The sequence below is a fragment of the Erythrolamprus reginae genome, chromosome 8 (genome assembly GCF_031021105.1).
Source record: "Erythrolamprus reginae isolate rEryReg1 chromosome 8, rEryReg1.hap1, whole genome shotgun sequence".
In the NCBI taxonomy this organism is placed as follows: domain Eukaryota; kingdom Metazoa; phylum Chordata; class Lepidosauria; order Squamata; family Dipsadidae; genus Erythrolamprus; species Erythrolamprus reginae.
In genome coordinates this window covers 9,695,516-9,722,368 of record NC_091957.1, presented here as the reverse complement: position 1 = coordinate 9,722,368, position 26,853 = coordinate 9,695,516, and the positions used below count along the sequence as shown (strand labels likewise).

Here is a 26,853-nt window from a genome sequence, read left to right as displayed (position 1 = left end):
AATTTGATCTTTTTTCTCCTTAATTTCTTTACTTTTTGGATTTAATTGTAGCTCTGTTTCTATTTGTTTTAATTCTTGTTCTAATTTTTCCTGTTTAATCTTTTTTTTTGTTTATGTTTCATTGCCATATATGATGTGGTTAAACCTCTGATGTAAGCTTTTGTCGTGTCCCAAAGTGTTTGTGGTGAAATTTCGTCTGTTTTATTTATTTCAAAAAATATCTGTAATTCTTTCTCTAGCATTTCAGTGTACTGCTTTTCCTTTATTATTTTCCTGTCCGTAATCCATTTTATTTGTTTTTTATTATTTCCCTTTCTCCAAATTAATGATATTGGGTTGTGGTCTGCCCAAGTGTTTGCTTCTATTTCAATTTTTACAATTTCATTGTTTATCTGCGGTGTTGCCCAAACCATGTCTATACGTGACCAATTCTGGTGTGGATTTGAATAATATGTATATTGTTTGTATTTTTCGTGTTTAAGAATTTCAATTCTTAAAGCTGAAGTTTTATTCCATTGTTAATATAGTGGTACCTCTACCTAAGAACGCCTCTACTTACGAACTTTTCTAGATAAGAACTGGGTGTTCAACATTGTTTTGCTTCTTCTCAAGAACCATTTTCTACTTACAAACCCAAGCCTCCAAAACTGTAACCGGAAAACGCGGGGAGAAGCCTCCGTGGGGCCTCTCTAGGAATCTCCTGGGAGGAAACAGGGCCAGAAAAGGCGGGGAGAAGACTCAATGAGGCCTCTCTAGGAATCTTCTGGGAGGAAACAGGGCCTCCACCCTCTCTGTGGTTTCCCCAGTTGCACACATTATTTGCTTTTACATTGATTCCTATGGGAAAAATGGCTTCTGCTTACAATTTTTTCTACTTAAGAACCTGGTCACGGAACGAATTAAGTTCGTAAGTAGAGGTACCGCTGTACCACTCACTTTTTCTAGTGAGTCACTTGTGTATGATTTGAACATCGTAAATAGAAATGTCTATCCTGCCTATCTTTTATTTTTATTTTCTCTCTCATTGTCTTCAGGTGTGTACTGGATTGACCCAAATCTTGGCTGTTCTTCAGATAGCATTCAGGTCAGCTGCAACTTCACCCATGGAGGTCAAACCTGCCTCAACTCCATCACAACATCAAAGGTACATTAAAGGCACACACGGTTTCTAAATAAAGCCACATGACATTTCCCATGCAACCCATAGAATATTGACGGCAGAAAAAGACCTCATGGTCCATCTAGTCTGCCCTTATACTATTTCCTGTATTTTATCTTAGGATGGATCTATGTTTATCCCAGGCATGTTTAAATTCAGTTCCTGTGGATTTACCAACCACGTCTGCTGGAAGTTTGTTCCAAGCATCTACTACTCTTTCAGTAAAATAATATTTTCTCATATGGCTTCTGCTCTTTCCCCCAACTGACCTCAGATTGTGCCCCCTTGTTCTTGTGTTCACTTTCCTATTAGAAACACTTCCCTCCTGAACGTTATTTGACATATTTAAATGTTTCGATCATGTCCCCCCTTTCCTTTCGGTCCTCCAGACTATGCAAATGGCGTTAATGAAGTCTTTCCTGATCAGTTTTATGCTTAAGACTTTCCACCATTTTTGTAGCCCGTCTTTGGACCCGTTCAACCCATCAAATAACTCTTAAAAACAAGGACATTTTTATTTTCTTGAAATGCCTGTGGTTCTACGTTCTTGGAAAGGCAGACAATGTATCTGGGGCTTGGCTGCACCGTTCCCCATTTAATGCTTTTTTTTTTCAATTCCAATAAAACCTTTGCAAAAAATAAAATTAAATTAAAAACAGGCAGCTAGGGAGCCTGGCATGGGCTTCCGTGCCCACGTTGCTGACACGTTGTTTATCCTCATTGTAGGTACCACGTTCCAATTGTTTAGAAATCAGAAGCTCTAGTCTTAAGCTGAACCTGGAAAAGAATAACTGGCTAGTGACATTTTTTTCAAAAAAAGAAGTGGTATTTTGGCTCAGTTGGAAATTCTTCTCAAGATTTTCAGGCAATATGTAGCCTGGAGCAAAACGATTTGTGAATAAGCAGAGTATTCACCTCCTCCTCCTCCTTCCTCTTCTTCTTCCTCATCCTCTTCTCTTTCTCCTCATCCTCCTCCACCACTTCCACCTTCTTCTTCTTCTTCTTCTTCTTCTTCTTCTTCTCCTCCTTCTCCTTCTCCTCCTCTTCCTCTTCTTCCTCTCCTCCTCCTCCTCCTCCTCTCCTCCTCCTCTTCCTCCTCTTCCTCGTCTTCTTCCTCTCCTCCTCCTCCTCTTCCTCCTCCTCCTCTTCCTCCTCCTCTTCCTCCTCCTCCTCTTCCTCCTCCTCTTCCTCTTCTTTGTTCCTCCTCCTCCTCCTCTCCTCCTCCTCTTCCTCCTCTTCCTCGTCTTCTTCCTCTCCTCCTCCTCCTCCTCCTCTTCCTCCTCTTCCTCCTCCTCTTCCTCTTCTTCGTTCCTCCTCCTCTTCCTCTCCTCCTCCTCCTCCCTCCCCACCTCCTCCTCCTCCTTCTTTATTCCTAAATAAAATCAGGGTTGAGAATCTGAGATTCTGCTGGCGCATGTTATTGTCCAAAATTTCAGCCATATAAAAAATTGGGGCAAATACATGGTGGATCACATTCACTATGAAATTATGGAAATTAGACTACATAATTATAATGAAGAGAAATTAGCAGCAACAATGAGGCGGTGGGAGAAGGTTAAAAATTATATATTAACAACATCAGTAAGCGATGCAAATGTAAGAAATAAAATTCAATCACTCTGTAAAGAATGAACAAGGTAACCCAGAGACAAAGCAAATGAAGGATACAAAATTGAATCTTCCCTGGTGAAGGGATTTTTTTTTCTGTTTGGTGATGGTACACTTTATGCTTTTTGTTTTGTTTTCTGTAAAATTTTCAAAAAAATCAATAAAATTATATTATTAAAAAAAATATATTTCAGCCATGTGATCACCCATTCCGAGCAGAAAGTAAATCCCTCTGGTTTTGTGAATGGGTCTTGTAGTTAAAGCAGCCAGACTCATTCATAGAAATAGAGACATTAGCAAGGCTGGCTGCAGGAAGTTATTTTGTCCGTGGGAAGTATGACTTTTAGTTGAAATCCATGCTGATCTGTCCATAGCAATAGCAATAGACTGCTTATACATTCCTCCACAGTCCTTCACAGCCCTCTCTAAGTGGTTTGCAGAGTCAGCCTATTGCCCCCAACAATCTGGGTCCTCGTTTGACCAACTTTTATTTATTTAATTTATTTTATTTGTCATACAAATATAGTATTGTATTGTAGTATGTTTAACATAATACAGTGGTACCACATGATACGAACTTAATTGGTTCCAGGAGGAGGTTCATAAGGTGAAAAGTTTGTAAGATGAAACAATGTTTCCCATAGGAATCAATGTAAAAGCAAATAATGCGTGCAAATCCTTCAAGGAAAATCCCAAACTTTAGAAGGGAGGCGAACAGAGGGCAGGGAGGAGCAGCTAAAGGGGGCGGGTGGAAGAAGCAAGGCTAGGCTAAAGGGTGAGTGGGAAGGAAGAAAGGCAAGGGGGGCGCCCCTCCCTTTTCTTTCTTCAAAAGACACCGTTTCAGTGCCTCTGCAAGCACGTAGTTCTCTGCAAAATCTTTCCTCCTCCAAGCCGCCCCTCCCTTTTCTTTCTTCAAAAGACACCGTTTCAGTGCCTTTGCAAGCACGTTGTTCTCTGCAAAATCTTTCCTCCTCCAAGCTGCCCCTCCCTTTTCTTTCTTCAAAAGACACCGTTTCAGTGCCTCTGCAAGCACGTAGTTCTCTGCAAAATCTTTCCTCCTCCAAGCCGCCCCTCCCTTTTCTTTCTTCAAAAGACACCGTTTCAGTGCCTTTGCAAGCACGTTGTTCTCTGCAAAATCTTTCCTCCTCCAAGCTGCCCCTCCCTTTTCTTTCTTCAAAGGACACCGTTTCAGTGCTTGCAAACACGCTGTTCTCCTAGTTATTTAAATGCAGTCTTTTCCCCCTCCAAGCCGCCCCTCCCTTTTCTTTCTTCAAAGGACACCGTTTCAGTGCTTGCAAACACGCTGTTCTCCTAGTTATTTAAATGCAGTCTTTTCCCCCTCCAAGCCGCCCCTCCCTTTTCTTTCTTCAAAGGACACCGTTTCAGTGCTTGCAAACACGCTGTTCTCCTAGTTATTTAAATGCAGTCTTTTCCCCCTCCAAGCCGCCCCTCCCTTTTCTTTCTTCAAAGGACACCGTTTCAGTGCTTGCAAACACGCTGTTCTCCTAGTTATTTAAATGCAGTCTTTTCCCCCTCCAAGCCGCCCCTCCCTTTTCTTTCTTCAAAAAAAGGGGGGGGGAAGAAACCCCTTCATCCCAGCAGCAGCGGCTTGGGTTCATAAGGTGAAAATAGTTTGGAAGAAGAGGCAAAAAAATCTTAAACACCAGGTTCGTATCTTGAAAAGTTCGTTAGAAGAGGCGTTCGTAAGATGAGGTACCACTGTATAAGTATAAAGTAGAGATAGAAAAGATAAAAAAGACATTAGGACAGGAACGGTAGGCACAAAGGTGCACTTATGCCTCCCCCCTTTGAAGGATGGAAGACTGAGTCTTACTATATGTATAATTGAATATGTTTCTTCTTTGTTAAAATTATCTGGTAAAATACCCAGAAGGTATATCTCCGCTTTTCATTCAATAATCTTTCTCAAGATCTTCTGAATCCAGTGTTGTATCCAATATTTACGTGTGAGTCCAGTTGTTGAGTCCAATCTTTATCTTGTGCACTTCCACTTCTCCAGCTGGACTTCGATATCGGAAGGGTACAAATGAATTTCCTTCATCTCTTGAGCGATGAGGTTGTTCAGAACATCACCATCCATTGCTTGAACGTGCCAGTTTGGCCAGAAGGACCATCAGAAGGGGCCTCCGTCAGTTTCAAGGCCTGGAATGGGCAGCTCTTCGAACAGGGAGGGCAGCTCATGCCGGAAGTTGTGGTGAACCATTGTAAGGTATGGAAATTCTCCCAGGGGGAAAAAACAATCAGATGGTTGTGTGCTTACCACCACATGGAGAAGAAGGTACCGTGGTTTCATAGAACCATAGAAAATTGACGGCAGAAAAAGACCTCCTGGTCCATCTTATACTATTTCCTGTATTTTATCTCAGAATGGGTCTATGTTTATCCCAGGCATGTTTAAATTCAGTTACTATGGATTTACCAACCACGTCTGTTGAAAGTTTGTTCCAAGCATCTACTACTCTTTTGGTAAAATAATATTTTCTCACGTCACTTCTGATCTCTAAACTTGACTGTAAAAAATATGATTTCAACAATCGAGTTATCGAAGCATGGAACTCATTACCGGATTCAATTGTGTCAACCCCTAACCCCCAACATTTCTCCCTTAGACTCTCCACGATTGACCTCTCCAGGTTCCTAAGAGGCCAGTAAGGGGCATACATAATTGCGCTGGTGTGCCTTTCGTCCCCTGTCCAATTGTCTTTCCTTTCTCTCACTTATCATATATATTTTCTTTCTTTCATATATCCTCTCCTCTAAGTTCACTTTACCCTTATATATACTACTACATGTCTATTTTTCTTCCTATGTATTTGTGTATTGGACAAATGAATGAATAAATAAATAAATAAAAATAAATCTTTCCCCCAACTAACCTCAGATTGTGCCCCCTTGTTCTTGTGTTCACTTTCCTATTAAAAACACTTCCCTCCTGAACCTTATTTAACCCTTTAACTTATTTAAATGTTTCAATCATGTCCCCCCTTTTCCTTCTGTCCTCCAGACTAGACAGGTGGAGTTCATGAAGTCTTTCCTGATATGTTTTATCATTTATCCATCCAGTCGGAGCTTTTTCTCCTTCTCCTTTTTCTCCTTCTCCTCCTTCCCCTTTCTTTTTTCTTTTTAAAAAAAATATTTTTATTGTTTTTCAAAATAATAAGATATCACAAAACAAACAAACATAAAGTAGACAAAACATAACACATAACATAGAAAAGAGCTACAATTGCTCCGCTCAATATTGAAGTCATCTTAATACAGAAAAAAAAGATTAATTATTATTAAGATCAATACAGAAAAGTGAACATCTCTATATTTCTTTATCTAATCTATTCTATATCTAATACATTTAACTAGTAAAGTCTGTACTTCAACATCATTAAACATTTCTTTTGTTCCACCAACAGTAAATCTTTTGCCAAGTTTTATAGAATTCTGTTTCCTCTTGATTATTCAGCCGCCTCGTCATCATATCTAATTCTGCACATTCCATAATCTTACTCCTCCACCTTTTTCTTTGTAGTCAATCAAGGTGCTCGACCTAAAGTCAAGTTCTTCTCCTTCTCCTCCTCCTCCTTCTTCCTCCTCTTCCTCTCCTCCTCTCCCAAAGGTGCTTTCTCAAAAGCCAATTGGACTTTATTGTTTTGTTTTTCTTTGAAAACATTTTGCTTCTCATCCAAGCAGCTTCTTCAGTTTTTCAGAATAATAATAATAATAATAATAATAATAATAATAATAATAATAATAATAATTTATTAGATTTGTATGCCGCCCCTCTCCGAAGAAGCTTTTTGGAAGAGAAGTGAAATGTTTTCAAAGAAAACAAAACAAAACCAGAGAAGCACCTTTGGGACAAGCAAGACCTGATTAGCTGAGAATCTCCATAGACAACCACAAGGCTTTAGGTGTCAATCTGTGGTCCAACATTGTTGGAGAGGATACTTTTTAAAGCAAAACAAAAACAAAAGTGCCCCCTGCTGGTAGTTTGTATGAACTGCATGCTGCTGAGCTCTAAAAGTGAATCTGGATGGATGGATGGACAGATGCATGGATGGATGGATGGATTGATGGATGGATGTGTCAGAGTGTTTGCAGAAGGACTACTATTAGGTGACAACCCAGGAGCAAAACACAGCATACAGAGCTTTAGACATTAACAATGGTTTATATACAAGATATATACATACATATACATGGTAAGCAAATACCTAACAAGCAATCTATCTTCTTAACTGTTATAGGGAGAACAGAACAATGTATACCTGACACAAGGAGAGAGAATCTGCCCTCCACTGGCTGCTATATATAATCACCTCTTAAAGGGGTAAAAACCTTTGAGGACCCCACCATTGTCTAAAACTGGCAATAGCAATGCTGATTCATCTTCATTGCATCAGCCTTATTTACTGCTCAAAAAAATAAAGGGAACATTCCAAGAACACATCCTAGATCTGAATGAATGAAATATTCTCATTGAATACTTTGTTCTGTACGAAGTTGAATGTGCACAACAGCAGGTGAAATTGGTTGTCAATCAGCATTGCCTCCTCAGTGGACAGTTTGATTTCACAGAAGTTTGATTTAATAATAATAATAATAATAATAATAATTGCCAATAAATTTCTGGTCACAATTCAAAGTGTTGGTTTTGACCTATAAAGTCCTTCATGGCATCGGACCAGAATATCTCCGGGACCGCCTTCTGCCGCACGAATCCCAGCGGCTGATTAGGTCCCACAGAGTTGGTCTTCTCTGGGTCCCGTCGACTAAACAATGTCGTCTGGCGGGTCCCAGGGGAAGAGCCTTCTCTGTGGTGGCCCCGACCCTCTGGAACCAGCTCCCCCCTGAGATTAGAATTGCCCCCACCCTCCTTGCCTTTCGTAAACTCCTTGAAACCCACCTCTGCCGTCAGGCATGGGGAAACTGAAATAACTTCCTCAGGGCTATATTGTTTATGTATGGTGTGTTGTGTGCATGTTTTTAAATTATGAGTTTTTAGTTTAAATTATTAGATTTGTATTACATTGTTTTGCCACTATTGTTGTGAGCCGCCCCGAGTCTACGGAGAGGGGCGGCATACAAATTTAATGAATATTATTATTATTATTATTATTATTATTATTATTATTATTATATGCCACCCTTCTCTGAAGACTTTAGGATGTGTTCTTTGAGTGTTCCCTTTATTTTTTTGAGCAGTGTAGTTGCATTATCTTTACAACCTTACAGCAGATGGTCAGCATTAAATCATTACTCTGACAGGGTGGAGGCATGGATGAACGGATGCATGGATAGATTGATGCATGGATAGATTGATGCATGGATGGATGCATGGATGGATGCAAAGGTCCTCCTATCTCCATCCACACGTTGCGTAACCATGACTTTTCTTCTTCAATCAGGTTCAAGACGGCCAATGGCATCACACCCTCTTTACCTTTCGGACGTATGATATCCAACGGCTGCCAATTGTGGGCATTTATAACCTTCCACCAAGCAAACCGGGGAAGGAATATTTCCTTGAGGTTGGGCCAGTGTGTTTCCTCTAGAAGTCAACTTTCTTGGCGTGCTCCACCCATCGGCTTCTTTCAGAAGTGAGGCTGCATCTTCGGCCTGGTCATTTGGTCACTTGGACCTTTGTAAAGCCCCGAGATTTGGAGCTTCGGCACTGGGACCGTGTCCAATGAGAAGACATTGCAGATCCATCAATTTTGGCGTGGGGAGAAAAGGTTCAGAAGAACCCCAGGGGCCTGAAGCAACTTCCAAGATGGCCAGTTGAAGTAGACAGTGATGGCATTCAAGCAGCCTACACCTATCGGAGGAGAAGCGATTGTTAACTTTCTAATCAGTTCGGAGACCGGTTGTTGGAAGAAATCTTGTTTTGGTTTCCCCCCTCTTCTTTATAGGCAGGGAAGGAAACCATCAATCTTGGAGTCGTTTCTAGAATAATCTTTATTGCCCTGTTTACAGAAACCGCCTCTCCGGCTAACCCTTATGACATCGTAACCACGGAAAGATGGGAACGCCCATCGATGTGAGTGATGTTGAGTTGGCCGCGCCCACACGGTCACATGACCACCGAGCCACGCCTACCCAGCTGGTCATTGGGGCAGAGAACCGATTGTTAAATTATTTGAATCCCATCACTGGACATTCTTCACCCACGGATGGACTCATTCCCCCCTCTTCTTCAGCCAAAGGAGAAGGGGGAAAAAGTTGCTTGTAGAAAACCCAAAACTTTTGTGCAGTTTTTTGGGTTACCAACCAAGCATAACATTCCGTAACCCAGGTCCCTTTTTAAAAAAAAAACCAACAAAGGTTTTGCTGGACAAGACAAGAAAGTGACTTGGGGAAAAAAAAATCAACGTTGCCATCTTATTACAATGAGATTGTTATTTTTTAAATCTTCTGACTGTTCTGGAACAGGAAGGATTTTTGATGTGCAATATTAAACAGAGAAGAGAAAAAGAGAGAGGAAATATATAGAGATATAGAGATATATATTATTTAAGGCCAAAAGGGGGGAAAAAATCTAAATAAAAGCCAGCAAGATATTTCTCCCTTTTGGAAAACAAAAAAACAAAACAGCCCTTCGACACGGGGTGGTAAGGGGAGGTATCTCTCTCCCCGCCCCAAGTGGAAAGGGGTGAACAACCTTTGGTGCTACATTGTAGAAGGAGAAAATTGAAAGAGAGGAAACAAGAGAGAGAGAGAAAGAGAGGGACAAGCCTTTTCAATTTGATTCTACCTCTCACTATGAAAATACTTGGTGCTCTTTTATTTTTTAAAGAAGTTGTAATTATATATACATATATATACATATTCATGTATATATATATATATATACTGTGTTTTCCTGAGAATAAGACCCTGTCTTGTATATTTTTTGAACCCTGAAAAAAGTGCTTGGCCTTATTGCCATACACTCAAAAAATATTTTTTTTGTAATCATCCCAGTTGACCTTGTACTTTTCTGAATCATTTTTGGTTCTGATTTCTGTATATAGTTTTTCTGTGGCAGGTATAGTTTCCACAGAGGAGCCTCATTATTATAAGGTCTAGAAAATATACTGGTGACATTAAGAAAACAGTAATGATCACATACATTGAAAATGTAGAAATAACATCATAACAAAAATGCTTCTATAACAGAAACTTTGTGTGATAGGGCAAAACTAAGCATATTTTTGGAATCAGCACATCAAACTCCATAAAACAGACATATTACCTTTTGCTGATGAATTTTTTGCATTGACCGGTGTTATCAGGGGAGGTCTTATTTTGGAGGAAACAGAATATATATATATATATGAGTAAAACTATTTAAAACTCCTCAGAGGTGCTACAGTGTCTTTTAATAGCCTTCTCCTCTGTTTGGGTAAAGAAAAACCTGCAAAACACAGGGCACGTTTTTCTTATCGGTACAGGAATATACCGAGTTAATTTAAAAGTGCATTAAATATTCTCCAGATTTTTTTTTTGTCTGTGGAATCACACAATATAGCAACAGGGCGGGTGGGAAGCAGGGGGGAATGGCTACTGGTTCAGTCATACCAGTAGCAGCGGTGGCCGGTGATTGGATGAACCGGTAACTGTGGTAGCGCGAGACTCCACCCACCTGCCCGGAAGTCACCATTTTCTTGTTTTTAACACTCTGCACATGCGCAAAGCATTCTAGGCATGCACAGAGGGTGAAAAAGTACATGTGCAAAGCGTTTTAGCTAATATATATACTTATATAAATATATATATATATAAATATATACCTGTATGTGTGTGCCAAGTTTAAGGAACGGAGGCTATTAGAATTCAAAAGAAGAAAAAAAACTTGTATATTTTGGAGAATGTATGTGTTAAATTCCAGCTTCTTAAATCCAGGCTGCGAGGTGACCCTGAGGGCAGGAAGTTATTTTTGAAAGTAAACTGATGCATCGTAGCTTTTTGACGAGGATCGCCCCGAAAGCTATGCACATTTTTTTCTTCAACAGTTATTTATTGAACACAATGAAACTTACACACAAGTAAGAATGATGTTTCTTCTACACCCCCTATTTTTCTCCACGTAATCTCCACTCCGTTCTATGGCCTTCCTCCAGCGAGACACAAGGGCGTGTATGTCCTGTCGGTATCACTCCTTGTTCTGGTCCAGAAGCCATTTCTGCACTATCATGGCCTCACCCATTAGTGCCCAGCGACTAACCGTACTTCTGTCGACTGCAGATTCTCCATAAACTGTACACAAACGTTTGTGAGTGTTCCCTACAGTTTCTTTCTCTGCAATGAGAAATTCAATGACCACACGCTGCTTGTAACATACATCACTTACCGACGCCATTTCGAAACACTGCTGCAGCTACGTTATCTGTCTGAAGAAACCCAAAATTTACACATGCACGCCAGACAATTCAAGTAATGTGTATCTAAAGTTTTGTATTCGTACCATTACTGTAGGCTGAGAAAAAAAATGTGGTGCATTGCTTTCTGGGTGACCCTCGTATAAATAAGGGAGCCCATTTCAGCATTGGTTTTGGGGCTGTCTATACCAGGGGTAAAAATGCTACCGGTTCAGCCTGGTTCGGGCGAACCAGTAGAAGCGATTGGAGAACCAGTAATGGCGGCATTGCAAAGCTCCACCCACACGCCTGGATGCCGCCATTTTTTAACCCTCTGTGTGCAAAGCCGCTTGCCCATGCACACAGGGTGAAAAAGTTCACATGACGGAGGCCCGTGCGCGAGCAAATCGCACGCTTCTGAACCGGTAAGGAAATTAAGTAGTTTTCACCGCTGGTCCATACGATAAAAGAAAGACTGGACTGAGAGCAGAGGTATTTCAGAGTCGTCCGCCTTCCGTTTGTTTTGGATTTTGTTTTGTTTGTTTGTCGTTGTTCTTGTCTCCGTTTCACTGTTTTGGTTGTGTTGTGTTCCGTAGGAAGCTAGACCTTGTATCTGTAAATTTGGAACTCAAAAGGGAAAAAGAAAAATAATTCAGGAGGTTTAATAGTATGGTAACTGTTTCTTTCTTTCTATATAAAGAATGTCCTAATGATGGAAGCGAGGTCACTCTGGCCATTGCTTGTTGACTTTTCCCGGGGGGGGGGGGGGGTTTGTAAGAAAAGAGAAATAAACCGAGAATTGTGGTTTCTTTGGGAAGGGGGAAATAAAATAAAAACCGTCTCCTGTTCCTGTCTCATTGAACAAAAAAAAAAAATGTAAACTGAACTTTATCCTTTCTTGCTTCCAAAGCTCCCAAGGATTTTCTGTGTCAAATCCAAGTCTCACCATTGGTCCTTTTTTGTTTCAAGAGACAACTGGACTTTCTGGGGGGGGGGGGGGTTCTTTGAAGACGTTTTGCTTCTCATCCAAGAAACCTGGTAGAAGTTTCTCACATGAGTTGAAGAAGCTTCTTAGAGGAAAAGCGAAATGTCTTCAAAGAAAAAAAATGGATCCAGTTGCCTCTTGAAAAAAACAACCTTTGGGACAACCTGGATGATGGGGGAGCCCAGGGAGAGCAAATACACAAACACACACACAAAAAAAACACACACTGCCATGGTGCAGGAGGCTGACTAGGTTGCAGGAACTGGGTAATGTCTAGTTTAATGAAAAGAAGGACCAGGGGAGACATGATAGCAGCCTTCCAGTATCTCAGGGGTTGCCACAAAGAAGAGGGAGTCAGACTATTCTCCAAAGCACCTGAGGGCAGGACGAGAAGCAATGGGTGGAAACCAAACGAGGAGAGAAGCAACTTAGAACTAAGGAAACATTTCCTGATACTTAGAACAATTAATCCATGGAACAACTTGCCTCCAGAAATTGTGACTGCTCCAACACTAGAAGGTTTTAAGAAGACATTGGATAGACATTGGTCTGAAATGGTATAGGCAGGGGTGGAATCCAGCAGGTTCTAACAAGTTCTGGAGAACCGGTAGCGGAAATTTTGAACAGTTTGGAGAACCAGCAAATACCTCCTCTGGATGACCAGTGGGGTGAGAATGGAGATTTTGCAATATCCTTCTTCCGGGTGCAGGGACGGAGTGTGGATTTTGCAGTATCCTTCCCCCAGGAGTTGGGAGGAATTAGAGATTTTGCAGTACCCTTTCCATGGAGTAAGGAGGGAATGGAGATTCTGCAGTACCCTTCCCCTGCCATGTCCACCAAGGTTCGCCCTTCAAACAACACCATGCCAACTAAGCCATGGCCACAGAACTCGTAGTAAAAAAAAAAATGGATTTCACCACTGGTTGAGACTCTAGCAGAGAAGAGTAATTAGAAGACCTCCAAGGTCCTCATAGAAGACCTTACCAATATCTTCATAATGCCTTGAAAAGATCACACTTGGAATACCATATAGTTTTGGTCGCCCACGATGAAAAAACGATGTGGAGACTCTAGAAAGGGTGCAGAGAAGAGCAATAAAGAGGATTAGGGGACCGGAGGCTAAAACATGCAAAGAACGGTTGCAGGAATTGGGCATATCTAATTTGATGAAGAGAAGGACCAGGGGAGACATGATAGTAGCCTTCCAAGATCTCTCGGGTTGCCACAAAGAAGAGGGAGTCAAACTATTCTCCAAACCACCTGAAGGCAGGACAAGAAACAATGGGTGGAAACTAATCAAGGAAAGAAGCAACTTAGAACTCAGAAGAAGTTTTCCGACAGAACAATTAATCAATAGAACAACTAGCTTTCAGAATTGTAAATACTCGAACACTGGAAGTTTTTAAGACGAGATTAGATAAACATTTGTCTGAAGTGGTATAGGATTTCCTGCTAAAGCAGGGGGTTGGGCTAGAAGACCTCAAGGGTCCTTCCAACTCTGTTATTCTGTCCTATTCTATTCTGCTCTCTATTCTATTCTATTCATTTCTATTCTGCTCTATATTCTATTCTATTCCATTTTGCTCTCTATTCTATTCTACTCTATATTCTATTCTGCTCTCTATTCTATTCTGTTCTGCTCTATATATTCTATTCTATTCTGCTTTATATATTCTATTCTATTCTATTCTGCTCTCTATTCTATTCTACTCTGCTCTCTATTCTATTCTGCTCTCTATTCTATTCTACTCTGCTCTATATATTCTATTATATTATTTTCTATTCTATTCTATTCTATTCTGTTCTATACACTATTCTATTCAGAAAGATCCAACGCCTTGGTGGTCCTTCGGAAAGCAACCCATTTCTTTCACCCCTTGAACCGAACGGAAGATCAATCTCTCTTCACAGGCAGAGCCGGGCCAAGGATAGGGCTGAAAGACTTTTGTTGCCAAACAGTAAATCAGTAGCTCTATCGGAGAGTCCTGAAAAATCAGAGGGGAGCTGATAAATGTTTTATTTCTGGAATGAAAGGAGCTTTTGATTTAGCGGGACGGAAGCACAAAGGAAGAACAGCGAAGGAGCCAAATTGCTTGGGAGAGATTTTGAAAAAAAAGGTTTATTTCTTGTGTTTTCCCCCTCCAGCGATTTTTATCCCTGGGTCTTAATTTTATTTTTTTTAATGTGTGGCCGGTAGCTCTCACCAGGGGGCAATAAGAGCCCGACTTAAAAACCCAGCCATATATATTACACATTTATATTTGTAGTTCCCGCAAGACATTTCTCCAGCTGCTTCTTTTCTTAGCTTTGTGTGGGTTTCTTTCCCCCTTTCTTTCTTTCTTCAATGCGTATTTCAAACCGAAATCTGCTTAGCTGGGAGCAAGGCCCTTTAATCCATCTCAGTGGGCCTTACCTAGGAGTACATGCAATTTCTGTCATTGTTTCCTTTTATTTTAAAAAAATATTTTATTTTATAATACAAAAGTTTCATTTTCAATTTAAACCATGTGTTGTCAGAATGCTTATACATATATACCTCAACATTAATTGCAAGAGTCAATTAAGTTAGATTTTTTTTTCAAATGGACTCGATCTGGGATAGGAAGAGGAAGAGGAGAGAGAAAATAGAAATACAGTGGTATCTCGTCTTACAAACCCCTCGTCATACAAACTTTTTGAGATACAAACCCGGGGTTTAAGATTTTTTTGCCTCTTCTTCCAAACTATTATCACCTTACAAACTCAAGTCGTTGCCACTGGGATGCCCCTCCTCCGGACTTCTGTTGCCAGCGAAGCACCCGTTTTTGCGCTGCTGGGATTCCCCTGAGGCTCCCCTCCATGGGAAACATCACCTATGGACTTCCGTGTTTTTGGGATGCTGCAGGGGAATCCCAGCAGTGCAAAAATGGGCACTTTGCTGGCAACGGAAGTCCGGAGGTGGGGTTTCCCAGTGAGTGGAGCCTCAGTGAAATTGCAGCATCACAAAAACATGGAAGTACAGAGGTGGGGATTTGAGGACTTGCGTGTTTTTGCAATGCTGCAATTTCACTGAGGCTTCCCTCACTGGGAAACCCCACCTCCGGACTTCCGTTGCCAGTGAAGCACCCATTTTTGCGCTGCTGGGATTCCCCTGCTGGGATTCCCCTGCAGCATCACAAAAACATGGAAGTCCGGAGATGGGGTTTCCCATGGAGGGAGCCTCAGGGGAATCCCAGCAGTGCAAAAACGGGTGCTTCGGCTGGCAAAAGGGGTGAGTTTTGGGCTTGCATGCATTAATCGCTTTTCCATTGATTCCTATGGGAAACATTGTTTCGTCTTACAAACTTTTCACCTTAAGAACCTCGTCCCGGAACCAATTAAGTTCGTAAGACGAGGTATCACTGTAGTAAGAGGAGAGGAGAAGAGAAGAAGAGGAAGATAAGAGATAAAATAGAATAGAAATAGGAAGAGAAGAGAGAAAATAGAAGAGAAATAGAAGAGAAAAAAATAGAATAGAATAGAATATCTCTTTCCTTTGAGAAAGAAATATTCCTTACCTCCATCCTTACCTCAAATTTTTCACTGCTACTTTGCGACATAACAGTTGAAGCAACCCAACTCCCAAATCCATTTTTCAGTTCAGCCTGGGATCCTAAAGTACCTTGAGACTACAACCTCCATCCTTGGTGAACCCTGGTCATGCTGGCCAGGGCTGATGGGAACGGGAGTCCAAAACCTTTTGGGTGGGCGGAGAAACCCCATTACATAGAAACATAGAAACATAGAAGTCTGACGGCAGAAAAAGACCTCATGGTCCATCTAGTCTGCCCTTATACTATTTTCTGTATTTTATCTTAGGATGGATATATGTTTATCCCAGGCATGTTTAAATTCAGTTACTGTGGATTTATCTACCACATCTGCTGGAAGTTTGTTCCAAGGATCTACTACTCTTTCAGTAAAATAATATTTTCTCATGTTGCTTTTGATCTTTCCCCCAACTAACTTCAGATTGTGTCCCCTTGTTCTTCAGTTCACTTTCCTATTAAAAACACTTCCCTCCTGGATCTTATTTAACCCTTTAACATATTTAAATGTTTCAGTCATGTCCCCCCTTTTCCTTCTGTCCTCCAGACTATACAGATGGAGTTCATGAAGTCTTTCCTGATACGTTTTATGCTTAAGACCTTCCACCATTCTTGTAGCCCGTCTTTGGACCCGTTCAATTTTGTCAATATCTTTTTGTAGGTGAGCTCTCCAGAACTGAACACAGTATTCCAAATGGGGTCTCACCATCATTCTATATAGTGGGATCATAATCTCCCTCTTCCTGCTTGTTATACCTCTAGCTATGCAGCCAAGCATCCTACTTGCTTTCCCTACCGCCTGACTGCACTGTTCACCCATTACAAAATGTTTGAATTACATTACAAAATTTCCCAATTTTGCTTCCCCCAACAACTTTTAAGGAAGCCGGGTTCAATATCCATCTCAACGTTTCAATGTCTGGTTTTTACGACCAGCCTAGAAAACCTCAAAGACCTCAACTGGTGGAGGGAAGAAATCCCACTTTTGAAGGATTTGCCACTGGCCAACCTATGCCATGCGTGACCAGAAATTTGAAGCTTGAGCTGGAATGGAGGAAAAAGAGAGGGGGCGGGGGGCGGGAATTGAATTATCCAAGGCAAAACCATACTTCTGCAATTCCCCGCTGTTCGAGTAATGTTTAGTTTGCATGCAAACCTTAATTATAGCTCTTTGGCTTGTAGCAAAAGAGAACCGTTTTTGCTGGCCTCCTAAAGTGATAGTTTAGGTTTGTCAACGATGGGAATGCAAAAGCTTGTTTTGCTCCTGGCTCCTATGTCAAAACTTGAGTTTTCTTCTTATAATGTTCTCATCTCTGCAATACAGTACTCTAAATTTAGGCCCGGCGGTTCTGCAAATTTGCAAAGAAGTGTTCTGGAAATGTCTAATATATTTTTTTTTTAAAGAGATTTTTTTTCCTTTCATGACGAGCCTCAAGACATTTCTATTCAATATACACTGCTCAAAAAAAATAAAGGGAACACTTAACATAATATAACTCCAAGTAAATCAAACTTCTGTGAAATCAAGCTGTCCACTTAGAAAGCAACATTGATGGACCATTTCACCTGCTGTTGTGCACATTCAACTTTGTTCAGAACAAAGTATTCAATGAGAATATTTCATTCATTCACCTCTAGGTTGTGTTATTTCACTGTTCCCTTTATTTTGTTTTGAGCAGTATATCATAAATCAATATCCTAGTTTTGCACCTATTTATACTGTAATTTATCAGTCTGATTTTCCCTCCTTTCTTTACATTCCCCTCCATTTCCATCTCTTCCCTCTATCTTCTATCTATCAGACTTCAGAGGATAATCAGAATTGCAGAAAAAACAATTGCTGCCAATCTGCCTTCCATTGAGGACCTGTATACTGCACGAGTCAAAAAGAGGGCGGGTAAAATATTTACTGACCCCTCGCATCCTGGACACAAATTGTTTCAACTCCTACCCTCAAAACGACGCTACAGAGTACTGCACACCAAGACAACTAGACACAAGAACAGTTTTTTCCCGAACGCCATCACTCTACTAAACAAATAATTCCCTCAAAACTGTCAGACTTTCTACTAAATCTGCACTTCTATTCTACTAGTTTTTCTCATCATTCCTATCACCCATTTCCTCCCATGTTGACTGTATGACTGTAACTTGTTGCGTATATCCTAAGATTTTTATTAATATTGCTTCTTCATTGCTTATTTGACCCCTATGACAATCATTAAGTGTTGTACCACATGATTCTTGACAAATGTATATTTTATTTTATGTACGTTGAGAGCATATGCACCAAGACAAATTCCTTGTGTGTCCAATCACACTTGGCCAATAAAAATTCTATTCTATTCTATTCTTATTCCTTCTCTCCCCCTTCCTCGTTCCCTTTACTCCTTCTCTTTTTCCTTCACCTTTCTCCTTCTTTCTCCTTCTTTACCTTCTTGTGAGTGATTCCAATCCTAATTCATCTTACATTTAACAGACTGATATTACCCTATATCTTTAAACTATCGCTGTCACTTCTAAAATCATATTTTTATGTCATTTCTATATATGTAACTCTTTATTTAGGTATATACTATTTTTCTAATGCTGCCTTCTATCTCCTATTTTTGTTGCCCGAATCTTCCACTTCTAATTTTCAAACTTTCCCCCCAAATTAACCGCTATAGCTTAACTTCCAAAAATATTCATTATCTCTTATGCCTCTTAATTTCAAGACATATTGTTCCCTCTCCTCAATTGATATCTTTACTCATCATTTTATTTTATTTATTTTTAGTTATCGTTTCTAAATTCCCTAGATTTCTAATTTCTTTTTTCTCTTTCGTATCTCCCTTTGCACTGTTTTATACACAAATTCTATTTTGACTTATTCTCTATATTTAAACAAGTACAGTCGTTATCATTACTATTCCTCAGTGGTGCAGTGGTTAGAGTGTAGTAATGCAAGCTACGTCTGCTGATCACCGACTGACAGCAGTTTGGCAGATCGAATCTCAGTAGGCTGAAGGTTGACTTCAGCCTTCTGTCCTTCCAAGGTGGGTAAAATGAGGACCCAGATTGTTGGGGACAATAGGTTTGCTCTCTGTAAACTGCTTAGAGAGGGCTGTAAAGCACTGTCTGTCTGCCTGCCTCTCTCTCATCTATCTATCTATCTATCTATCTATCTATCTATCTATCTATCTATCTATCTATCTATCTATCTATCTATCTATCTATCTATCTGCTGTGGTGGCACAGTGGTTACAATACAGTATTGCAGGCTAATTCTGCCAACTGCCGGCAGTTCGAGCTTCACTGGCTCAAGGTCGACTCAACCTTCCATCCTTCTGAGGTGGGTCAAGTGAGGACCCAGATTGTTGGCAGCAAGAGTCTGATTCTTTGTAAACTGCTTAGAGAGGGCTGTAAAACACTGTGAAGCAGTATATAAGTCTAAATGCTATTGCTTTTCTTTCTTTCCTTTCCTTTCTTTCTTTTTCTTTCCTTCCTTCCTTCCTTCCTTTTTCTTTCTCTTGCTTGCCAGGATAGCACAGTGGTTAGAGTGCAGCACTGCAGGCTACTTCATCTAAACTGCTAGCTGCAGTTCAGCAGATCGAATCTCACCAGGTTCCAGGTTGACTCAGCCTTCCATCCTTCCGAGGTGGACCAAGTGAGGTCCCCAACTGTTGAGGGCAAGAGGCTGATTCTGTAAACCTCTTAGAGAGGGCTGCAAAAGCACTATGAAGCACTATGAAGTGGGATATAAGTCTAAGTGCTATTGCTAGCTTCTTTCCTTCCTTCCATCCTTCCAAGGTGGGTCAAATGAGGACCCCAATTGTTGGGGGTGATAGGCTGATTCTGTAAACCGCTTAGAGAGGGCTGTAAAACCACTACGAAGCGGTATATAAGTCTAAGTGCTATTGCTATCTTCCTTCCTTCCATCTATCCTTCCAAGGTGGGTCAAATGAGGACCCCAATTGTTAGGGGTGATTTACTGATTCTGTAAACCGCTTAGAGAAGGCTGTAAAAGCACCACAAAGCGGTATATAAATCTAAGTGCTATTGCTATCAAACTAGACATACCCAATTCCTGCAATCGTTCTTCATCTGGTTTATCCTCCAGCCCCTTAATCCTCTTAGTTGCTCTTCTCTGCCCTCTTTCTAGAGTCTTTTGTTTTAAAGGATGGGGGACCCCTGGATTAGAGGAGACAGGCTGATTTAAAACAGGCCGTTTTTACGCCCAGCCGATTGTTCCTCCCTGCTGTTTAACCCAACATTATCAAAACCGGCTTCTGCCAGAGGCTGGGTGTTCCCTCATCTAGGGTGGAAAATATAAGAGGAGCTGGCATTGCACATGTTTACCCATAATGGGCATTTCCTTCTAGCTCTGCCAGCCAGAATCTCTGAGCCGGCTCTCCCATTAGTATCTGCGTTGTTACCTTCGCCCTGCAAAAGTTGGCAGGGAAGGTGAGATCGCAGGAGTTCGGCCCCACCCAGCCGGGCATGAAAGCCAGATGTCTCCACTAGGCAGTTGGGCACACCTGAGAACGGCAGGTAGGGAGGTTTGCTTGGCACTTGACACCCAGGAGAAGAAAGCCTTGTGGGCGTCTCTCTTCTGAGCCCCGGTGACCGATAGGTGCGTCACAGCCTTGCGATGAAAGGAATGGGAACCGAGACAACAAAATTGGGGCATCTCCATGCTGCGTAGGCGGTCGCCCTTTGGAAGGCAAATAAGGCCTCTGTCTTTACTGCGAGTTATTTCGAGAATAAAAACAGGGTGAAATTTGGGCAGCAGCAGCTGCCAAAAATGCCAACAGAGTTCTAGGCTGCAATAGCCTAGTTTTCGGAGAGGGGAAGCATACAAGTCTAATTAATAATAATAATAATAATAATAATAATAATAATAATAATAATAATAATAATAGGATGAACTAATAGGATGAACAAACGAGATGACACGTCCCACCTACCAGAGGTTTGGAAACCAGCCTTAAACAAAAAAACCCCCATATCATAATCATCACCATGTCAAGCCTTCAACTAAATGTGATTCCACCAACCAATCAAATCATTAAAACATAGCCACCCAATCTATTTGCTACATTCAAACCAAATCTCCACCCCCACCACTATATATAAGGAACAAATGGCAGTTGCAAACAAACTATATTTACAGCAGCACGAAGCTTATAACTTCAGCCTGATGATGGTGAATGTGATTTCGCCGAAACGTCGCATAGACACTCAAAATATTAATTAACTGCCTTGAAATGGTCCTGGGTTGGGCCTAGAGGCAAAAAGGAGCTGTGACGTTCCTTCAATATACCAGGGTGATCCGACATAAACACACACACACACACACACACACAATTTATTTATTTATTTATTTATTGGATTTGTATGCCGCCCCTCTCCGTAGACTCGGGGCTGCTAACAACAGTAACAAAAACAGCATATAACAATCCAATATTAAAACAGTTAAAAGCCCTTATTATAAAACCAAGCATACATACAGACATACCATGCATAAAATTGTAAAGGCCTAGGGGGAAAGAGTATCTCAGTTCCCCCATGCCTGGCGGCAGAGGTGGGTTTTAAGAAGCTTACGAAAGACAACGAGGGTGGGGCATTCCTAATCTCTGGGGGGAGTTGGTTCCAGACGGCCGGGGCCGCCACAAAGAAGGCTCTTCCCCTGGGTCCCGCCAAGCGACATTGTTTAGTTGACAGGACCCGGAGAAGACCCACTCTGTGGCACCTAACTGGTCACTGGGATTCGTGCAGCAGAAGGCGGTCCCTGAGATAATCTGGTCCGGTGCCATGAAGGGCTTTATAGGTCATAACCAACACTTTGAATTTTGACCGGAAACTGATCGGTAACCAATGCAAACTGCGGAGTGTTGGTGTAACATGGGCATATTTGGGAAAGCCCATGATTGCTCTTGCAGCTGCATTCTGCACGATCTGAAGTTTCCGAACACTTTAATAATAATAGAGAGATGGAATCAAGATCACATGAAGTGTTAATACCACTAATACAGATATTATTATTATTATTATTATTATTATTATTATTATTATTATTATGTCAATACAACACAGCAAACGAGATCACTATGCTGGATTTCGTATTTCATCACCAGTCGGGCGCTTCCCAAGCACCTAGGATTGCGTGATATACAGAGAGATGGAATCAAGATCACATGAAGTGTTAATACCACTTTATAAAGGCCTTGGTAGGGCCACCCTTGGAATCCTGCAGTCAGTTTTGGTCACTGCGATGTAAAAAAGGATATTGAGACTGAAACAGTGCAGAGAAGAGCGACAAATATGATTAGGGGACTGGAGGCTCAAACATATGAAGAACAGATTGACAGCAGAAAAAGACCTCATGGTCCATCTAGTCTGCCCTTATACTATTTCCTGTATTTTATCTTAGGATGGATATATGTTTATCCCAGGCATGTTTAAATTCAGTTACTGTGGATTTACCAACCACGTCTGCTGGAGGTTTGTTCCAAGCATCTACTACTCATAATAATGATAATGATAACAACAGAGTTGGAAGGGACCTTGGAGGTCTTCTAGTCCATCTTCCTGCTTAAGCAGGAAACCCTATACTGCTGTCATGTCTCCCCTGGTCCTTTTCTTCATGTCTTAGCTTGGATTAGCAATGCCCAGTTCCTGCAATCGTTCTTCACATGATAGCAGCCTTCCAATATCTCAGGGGTTGCCACAAAGAAGAGGGAGTCAACCTATTCTCCAAAGCACCTGATGATAAAACAAGAAGCAATGGGTGGAAACTAAACAAGGAGAGAAGCAACTTAGAACTAAGGAGGAATTTCCTGACATAGAACAATTAACCCGTGGAACAACGTGCCTCCAGAAGTTGTGAATGCTCCAACACTGGAAGTTTTTAAGGAGATGTTGGATAACCATCTGTCTGAAGTGGTGTAGGGTTTCCTGCCTAAGCAGGGGGTTGGACTAGAAGACCTCCAAAGTCCCTTCCAACTCTGTTGTTGTTGTTGCTGCTGCTGCTGCTGCTCTTCTTCTTCTTCTTCTTCTTCTTCTTCTTCTTCTTCTTCTTCTTCTAATTCTTCTTCTTCTAATTCTTCTTCTTCTTCTAATTCTTCTTCTTCTTCTAATTCTTCTTCTTCTTCTAATTCTTCTTCTAATTCTTCTTCTAATTCTTCTTCTTCTTCTTCTTCTAATTCTTCTTCTAATTCTTCTAATTCTTCTTCTTCTTCTAATTCTTCTTCTTATTATTATTATTATTTTATTATTGTTATTAAATTAGTCTTTTTAAAAAAGGAGTTGGTTGGAAAGGCCTCCCTCGCAACTGCTAATATTGCACAGCGGTTAAGCAAGGACCAGAAAAGGACAAATGGTTTCCATCCACCGAGGTTTCTTTAGTTGTCTGTTTCAGCCTGTGAATTTCTCGGCAGCTTTCATTCATTAAGGATGTTCTCCGAAGAACATCCCCCAACCCACATCTCTGGTCTCACGTATGTTGGCCGCTAAGAGTCCCAACGATGTCCGGTGGTCCCATAGACATCTCCTGGACCCATCCCCACAAAGTTGTACGGAAGAGTTCATGTTCTAAGTTTCGCCTGAGTGGCCACCGATCTTCAAGATCCGGCTTCCCAACAGGAGAGGTGGAAGGGCGGTGGGAACACCCAGGTGGTGGTCCGGTATGTTGAGCTAAGCCACCCATTGCCAAGCTTTCTTGGTGTCCACCACAAATGCCCTTTGTGGAATCTACCCTGCACAGAGAGAGCGGGGGAGAGGGGGAAAGGAGAGGAGAGAGATAGATGGGAAGAGAGGGAGGAAGGGAGAGAAAGGGAGGGAGGGGGAGGGAAGAAGAGAGGGAGAGTGATAGGCGGGGAGAGAGGAAGAGAAAGTGGGAGAGGGAGAGAGAGAAAAGGAGGGAGGGGAAGTGAAGGGCAAAGAGGGAGAGAGAAAGATAGGCCGGGAGATAGGGAGAGGGAGTGAGGGAGGGAGAGAAAGAGGTAGAGAGGGAGAGAAAGGGAGAGAGGGAGAGGGAGAGAGGGAAAGGGAAGGAGAGGAGAAGGAGAGGGAGAGAGAGAAAAAAGGGAGGGAGAGAAGGAGGAAGAGGGAGAGAGAGAGGTGGGGAGATAGGTGGAGAGGGAGAGAGGGAAAGGCAGGGAGAAAAGGAGAGGAAGAGAGAAAAAAGGAATGGGGAGGGAAGGAGGAGGAGGGGAGATAGAGAGAGGCGGGGAGAGAGGGAGAGAGGTAGAGGGAGAAAGGGAGAGGGAAACGGAGGGGGAGGGAAAGAAGGAAAGAAGGAGAAAGAGAGAGAGACTCTTGATTGCTGCCAGGTGGAGAGCCTCCATGGCTTCCTCTGAGCATGGGCAGAGGGTCTTACCCCCCACCTTAAAGAATGAGGGGTGGGGAGACAGATTTCCAGGATCTCCTGCTGGAACGAAAAACCAACTCCCGGCAAGAGGCGCCGCTTGGCCCTTTTGACTTAAACTCCGCTCCTCTCAATCTGGATTGCAAACCGAAGCGGGGCCGGGGCTGGACCGGGGAAGGGCGTGGGAGGGAGGGGGGAAGGAAGGGGAAGGGCCTGGGGCCCGATCCTCCTTTGTTTGCCGCTGTCGCGGCCGCCGCCACCGAGCCGAGCATCTCACGGTCGCTGGGGAAACGCACGCGGGCGGGGCGCCCTCTTTTCCTCCCAGCTGTCGGGGGGCTCCGGGGGGAGGCGGGCCTTCCCAGCCCTTTGCCCATTGGTCGAGGCCACCCCCCAAGGCACCCGGTCGGGCCCGTCACGTGGCCCAGCCGCCTCCCCATTGGCTGGCTCGCCAGCCCGTCGCCACTCCGTTCTTCTCTCCTCTCTCTCTCTCTGGCACGCGCACTCCTTTTTTTTCGCCTCCTGCTTTCTCTCGCTTTTCCCGGCTGGGCGAGGCGGGGTTGGGTTGGAGGGGTGGGTGGGAGAGAGAAGCGGCCGCCGGCCCTCATTGTTAGCCAATTTGGGGAGGGGGCGGCGGGGCCAAGGGGTGCGCAAGAAGGACGAGGAAGAAGAGGAAGAAGGCGCGCGCGCTCCTTCTTTTTTCCCCTCCTCCTTCTTTCTCTCTCGCTTTCCCCGGCTGGGCGAGGCGGGGGTTGGCCTGGGGGCTGCTGGGGGAGAGAAGCGGCTGCCGGCCCTCATTGTTAGCCAATTTGGGGAGGGGGCGGCCGGGCAAAGGGGTGGGCAAGGAGGACGAGAAAGAAGGGGAAGTAGGCGCGCGCGCTCCTGCGGAAAGGACGCGGGCGAAGATGCCATGGTGGTCCCGGTTGGCCTCTTGCCCGCCAGCCGGCCGCCTTCGCCCTCCCGCCGCCGCCTGAGCCACCCGGAGAGACCCTCCTCGAGGCCACCCCGGTAGCAGCGGCGGCAGCCCCCTCCTCTCCTCCCGCCTGGGCCGGATTCGGGGGTCCCCACCCCGGCTGGATGGCCGGGCGGCGGCCGCCGCGCAATGATGCTGGCCGTGGTGCTGGTGGTGCTGGCGCTGCTGCGGCTGGGCTCGGCGGGCGCCTTGCAGCCCCGCGGCTCCCCCGCGCCCCCCTGGACTCCCCGGCGGCCCGAAGGCAGCGGCGAGAACGACCTGGCGGGTTGGACGCTGCCCAACGCCACCCGGGACCCTCCGGACGCCTCTCCGACGGCGCGGGGCACTGACAGCGCGCCCGGCTCGGCCCCGGCTCTCCTCAGGCCGTCTCCGGACCCTCCGACCTCCGCGTGGCCTGCCCCGCGGGAGGACACCCCCGGCCCGCTGACGGATGTGCCGGCGAAGGAGGAGGAGGAGGAGGAAGACGCGCCGGTCCACAGCGGAGCAGGTGAGCGGGAGGCGAAAGCAGAGCTTTTTGGGGGGGAGGGGCATCCAGGGGAAAGGACACAGCGCTGGATGCGGCTTTTGGGGAGACCCGTATGGATGAACGCACGACTGGATGTGGTTTTAGGGAGTACCCAGGATGGTCGTGGCTTCAGGGGGTACCTGGACTGGAGGCAGCTTTTGGGAGTATCTGGTGTGCATGAACCACAGGGCAGGATGTGGCTTTGGGGGGTACCCAGAGTGGATGAATGCAGGGCTGGATGCCACTTTTGGGGATGTCCAAAGGGGATGTGGCTTTTGGGGATACCCAGAATTGACATGGCTTTGGGGGGTACCCAGAATGGAAGAACACAGAGCTGGCTGTGGCTTTTGTGGGTACCCAGAATTGACATGGCTTTGGGGGTATCCAGAATGGAAGAACACAGAGCTGGATGTGGCTTTTGGGGGTACCCAGAATTGACATGGCTTTAGGGGGTACCCAGAATGGAAGAACACAGAGCTGGATGTGGCTTTTGGGGTATCCAGAATTGACATGGCTTTGGGGGTACCCAGAATGGAAGAACACAGAGCTGGATGTGGCTTTTGGGGATACCCAGAATTGACATGGCTTTGGGGGTTGGATGTAGCTTTTGTGGGTACCAGAGTGTATTTGGCTTTTGGGGGGCACCCAGGGTGAATGAATGCAGGGCTAGCTGCAGCTTTTGGGGGTACCCAGGGTGGAAGAACAAGATGTCCAGGCCCTCCGGTTATCCATCAGGGGAGCAGAGGAGGGGCATCAGCATTCTTCCAGGCTCTGGCGGCCTTGTCTGGCCGGCCTCCCCATCTTCCGCAGCTGACTCTGGATAATGGGAATAGCAAGGGCTGCTCCTGAAGGGCCAGTTTGTTTTGGGGAAAGTGTGTGCGTGTGAGAGAGAGAGAAAAACTGGGGTGAGGAGGAAGAAGAATGGCTGGAGACCGAAGCCAGCAAAGAGCTTTGATCTGCTAGGTTTCTGGATTCGGTGCAGGGGGGAAGCAGCCGGCTTCACCCTCCCTTGCAAGAAGGAAGGGTCATTTTTAAAAATTTTCAGGTGGGTTCCCAAGGCGAGGTTTTCTGAGCCCCCCACCACCACCATTTGGGCATCTGAAAGGGGGATTTTTGCACACTCCAGCATGGAACCCCACCATTCCCGAGGGAGCTAACAAAACCAAAGGATGCCAGGTTAGAAAGAGCCAAACGCCTTTTGTGTGTGAACCAGCAAGCAGGTCACGGGGGAAATTCCATTCGGCTTGGGTTGCATCTCCATTTGCATGCCGTTGTTTTCCTCTCCTCCCCTGGAGAACCTTCCGGGCACAAGGCTGTGCATGTTACCTGGGGGGTTGGGGGACAGCTGGGCTTGTA

General features: G+C 43.8%; 4 protein-coding genes across 6 annotated transcripts in view; 2 read left to right on the top strand and 2 right to left on the bottom strand.

Moving 5' to 3' along the window:
• COL27A1 (collagen type XXVII alpha 1 chain) overlaps positions 1-9,247 on the top strand; it is a 187,400-nt gene extending 178,153 nt beyond the window's left edge. For both annotated transcript variants that reach the window (XM_070758773.1, XM_070758772.1), the window contains 3 exons: positions 1,035-1,144; positions 4,788-4,997; positions 8,191-9,247. In XM_070758773.1, coding sequence (XP_070614874.1) covers positions 1,035-1,144; positions 4,788-4,997; positions 8,191-8,337 — 467 coding nt within the window. In that variant the 3' untranslated portion in view covers positions 8,338-9,247. The remainder of the gene's footprint in view (positions 1-1,034; positions 1,145-4,787; positions 4,998-8,190) is intronic.
• ST6GALNAC4 (ST6 N-acetylgalactosaminide alpha-2,6-sialyltransferase 4) overlaps positions 1-26,853 on the bottom strand; it is a 683,294-nt gene that overhangs the window by 433,203 nt on the left and 223,238 nt on the right. The window lies entirely within an intron of this gene.
• The window catches only part of ST6GALNAC6 (ST6 N-acetylgalactosaminide alpha-2,6-sialyltransferase 6), a 490,277-nt gene that overhangs the window by 455,294 nt on the left and 8,130 nt on the right, over positions 1-26,853 (bottom strand). The window lies entirely within an intron of this gene.
• Positions 24,652-26,853, top strand: part of MEGF9 (multiple EGF like domains 9) — a 50,894-nt gene continuing 48,692 nt past the window's right edge. Inside the window, exon 1 of one of the 2 annotated variants that reach the window (XM_070758807.1) lies at positions 24,652-25,479. In XM_070758807.1, coding sequence (XP_070614908.1) covers positions 25,122-25,479 — 358 coding nt within the window. In that variant the 5' untranslated portion in view covers positions 24,652-25,121. The remainder of the gene's footprint in view (positions 25,480-26,853) is intronic. The other variant, XR_011559694.1, reaches the window with a different exon arrangement.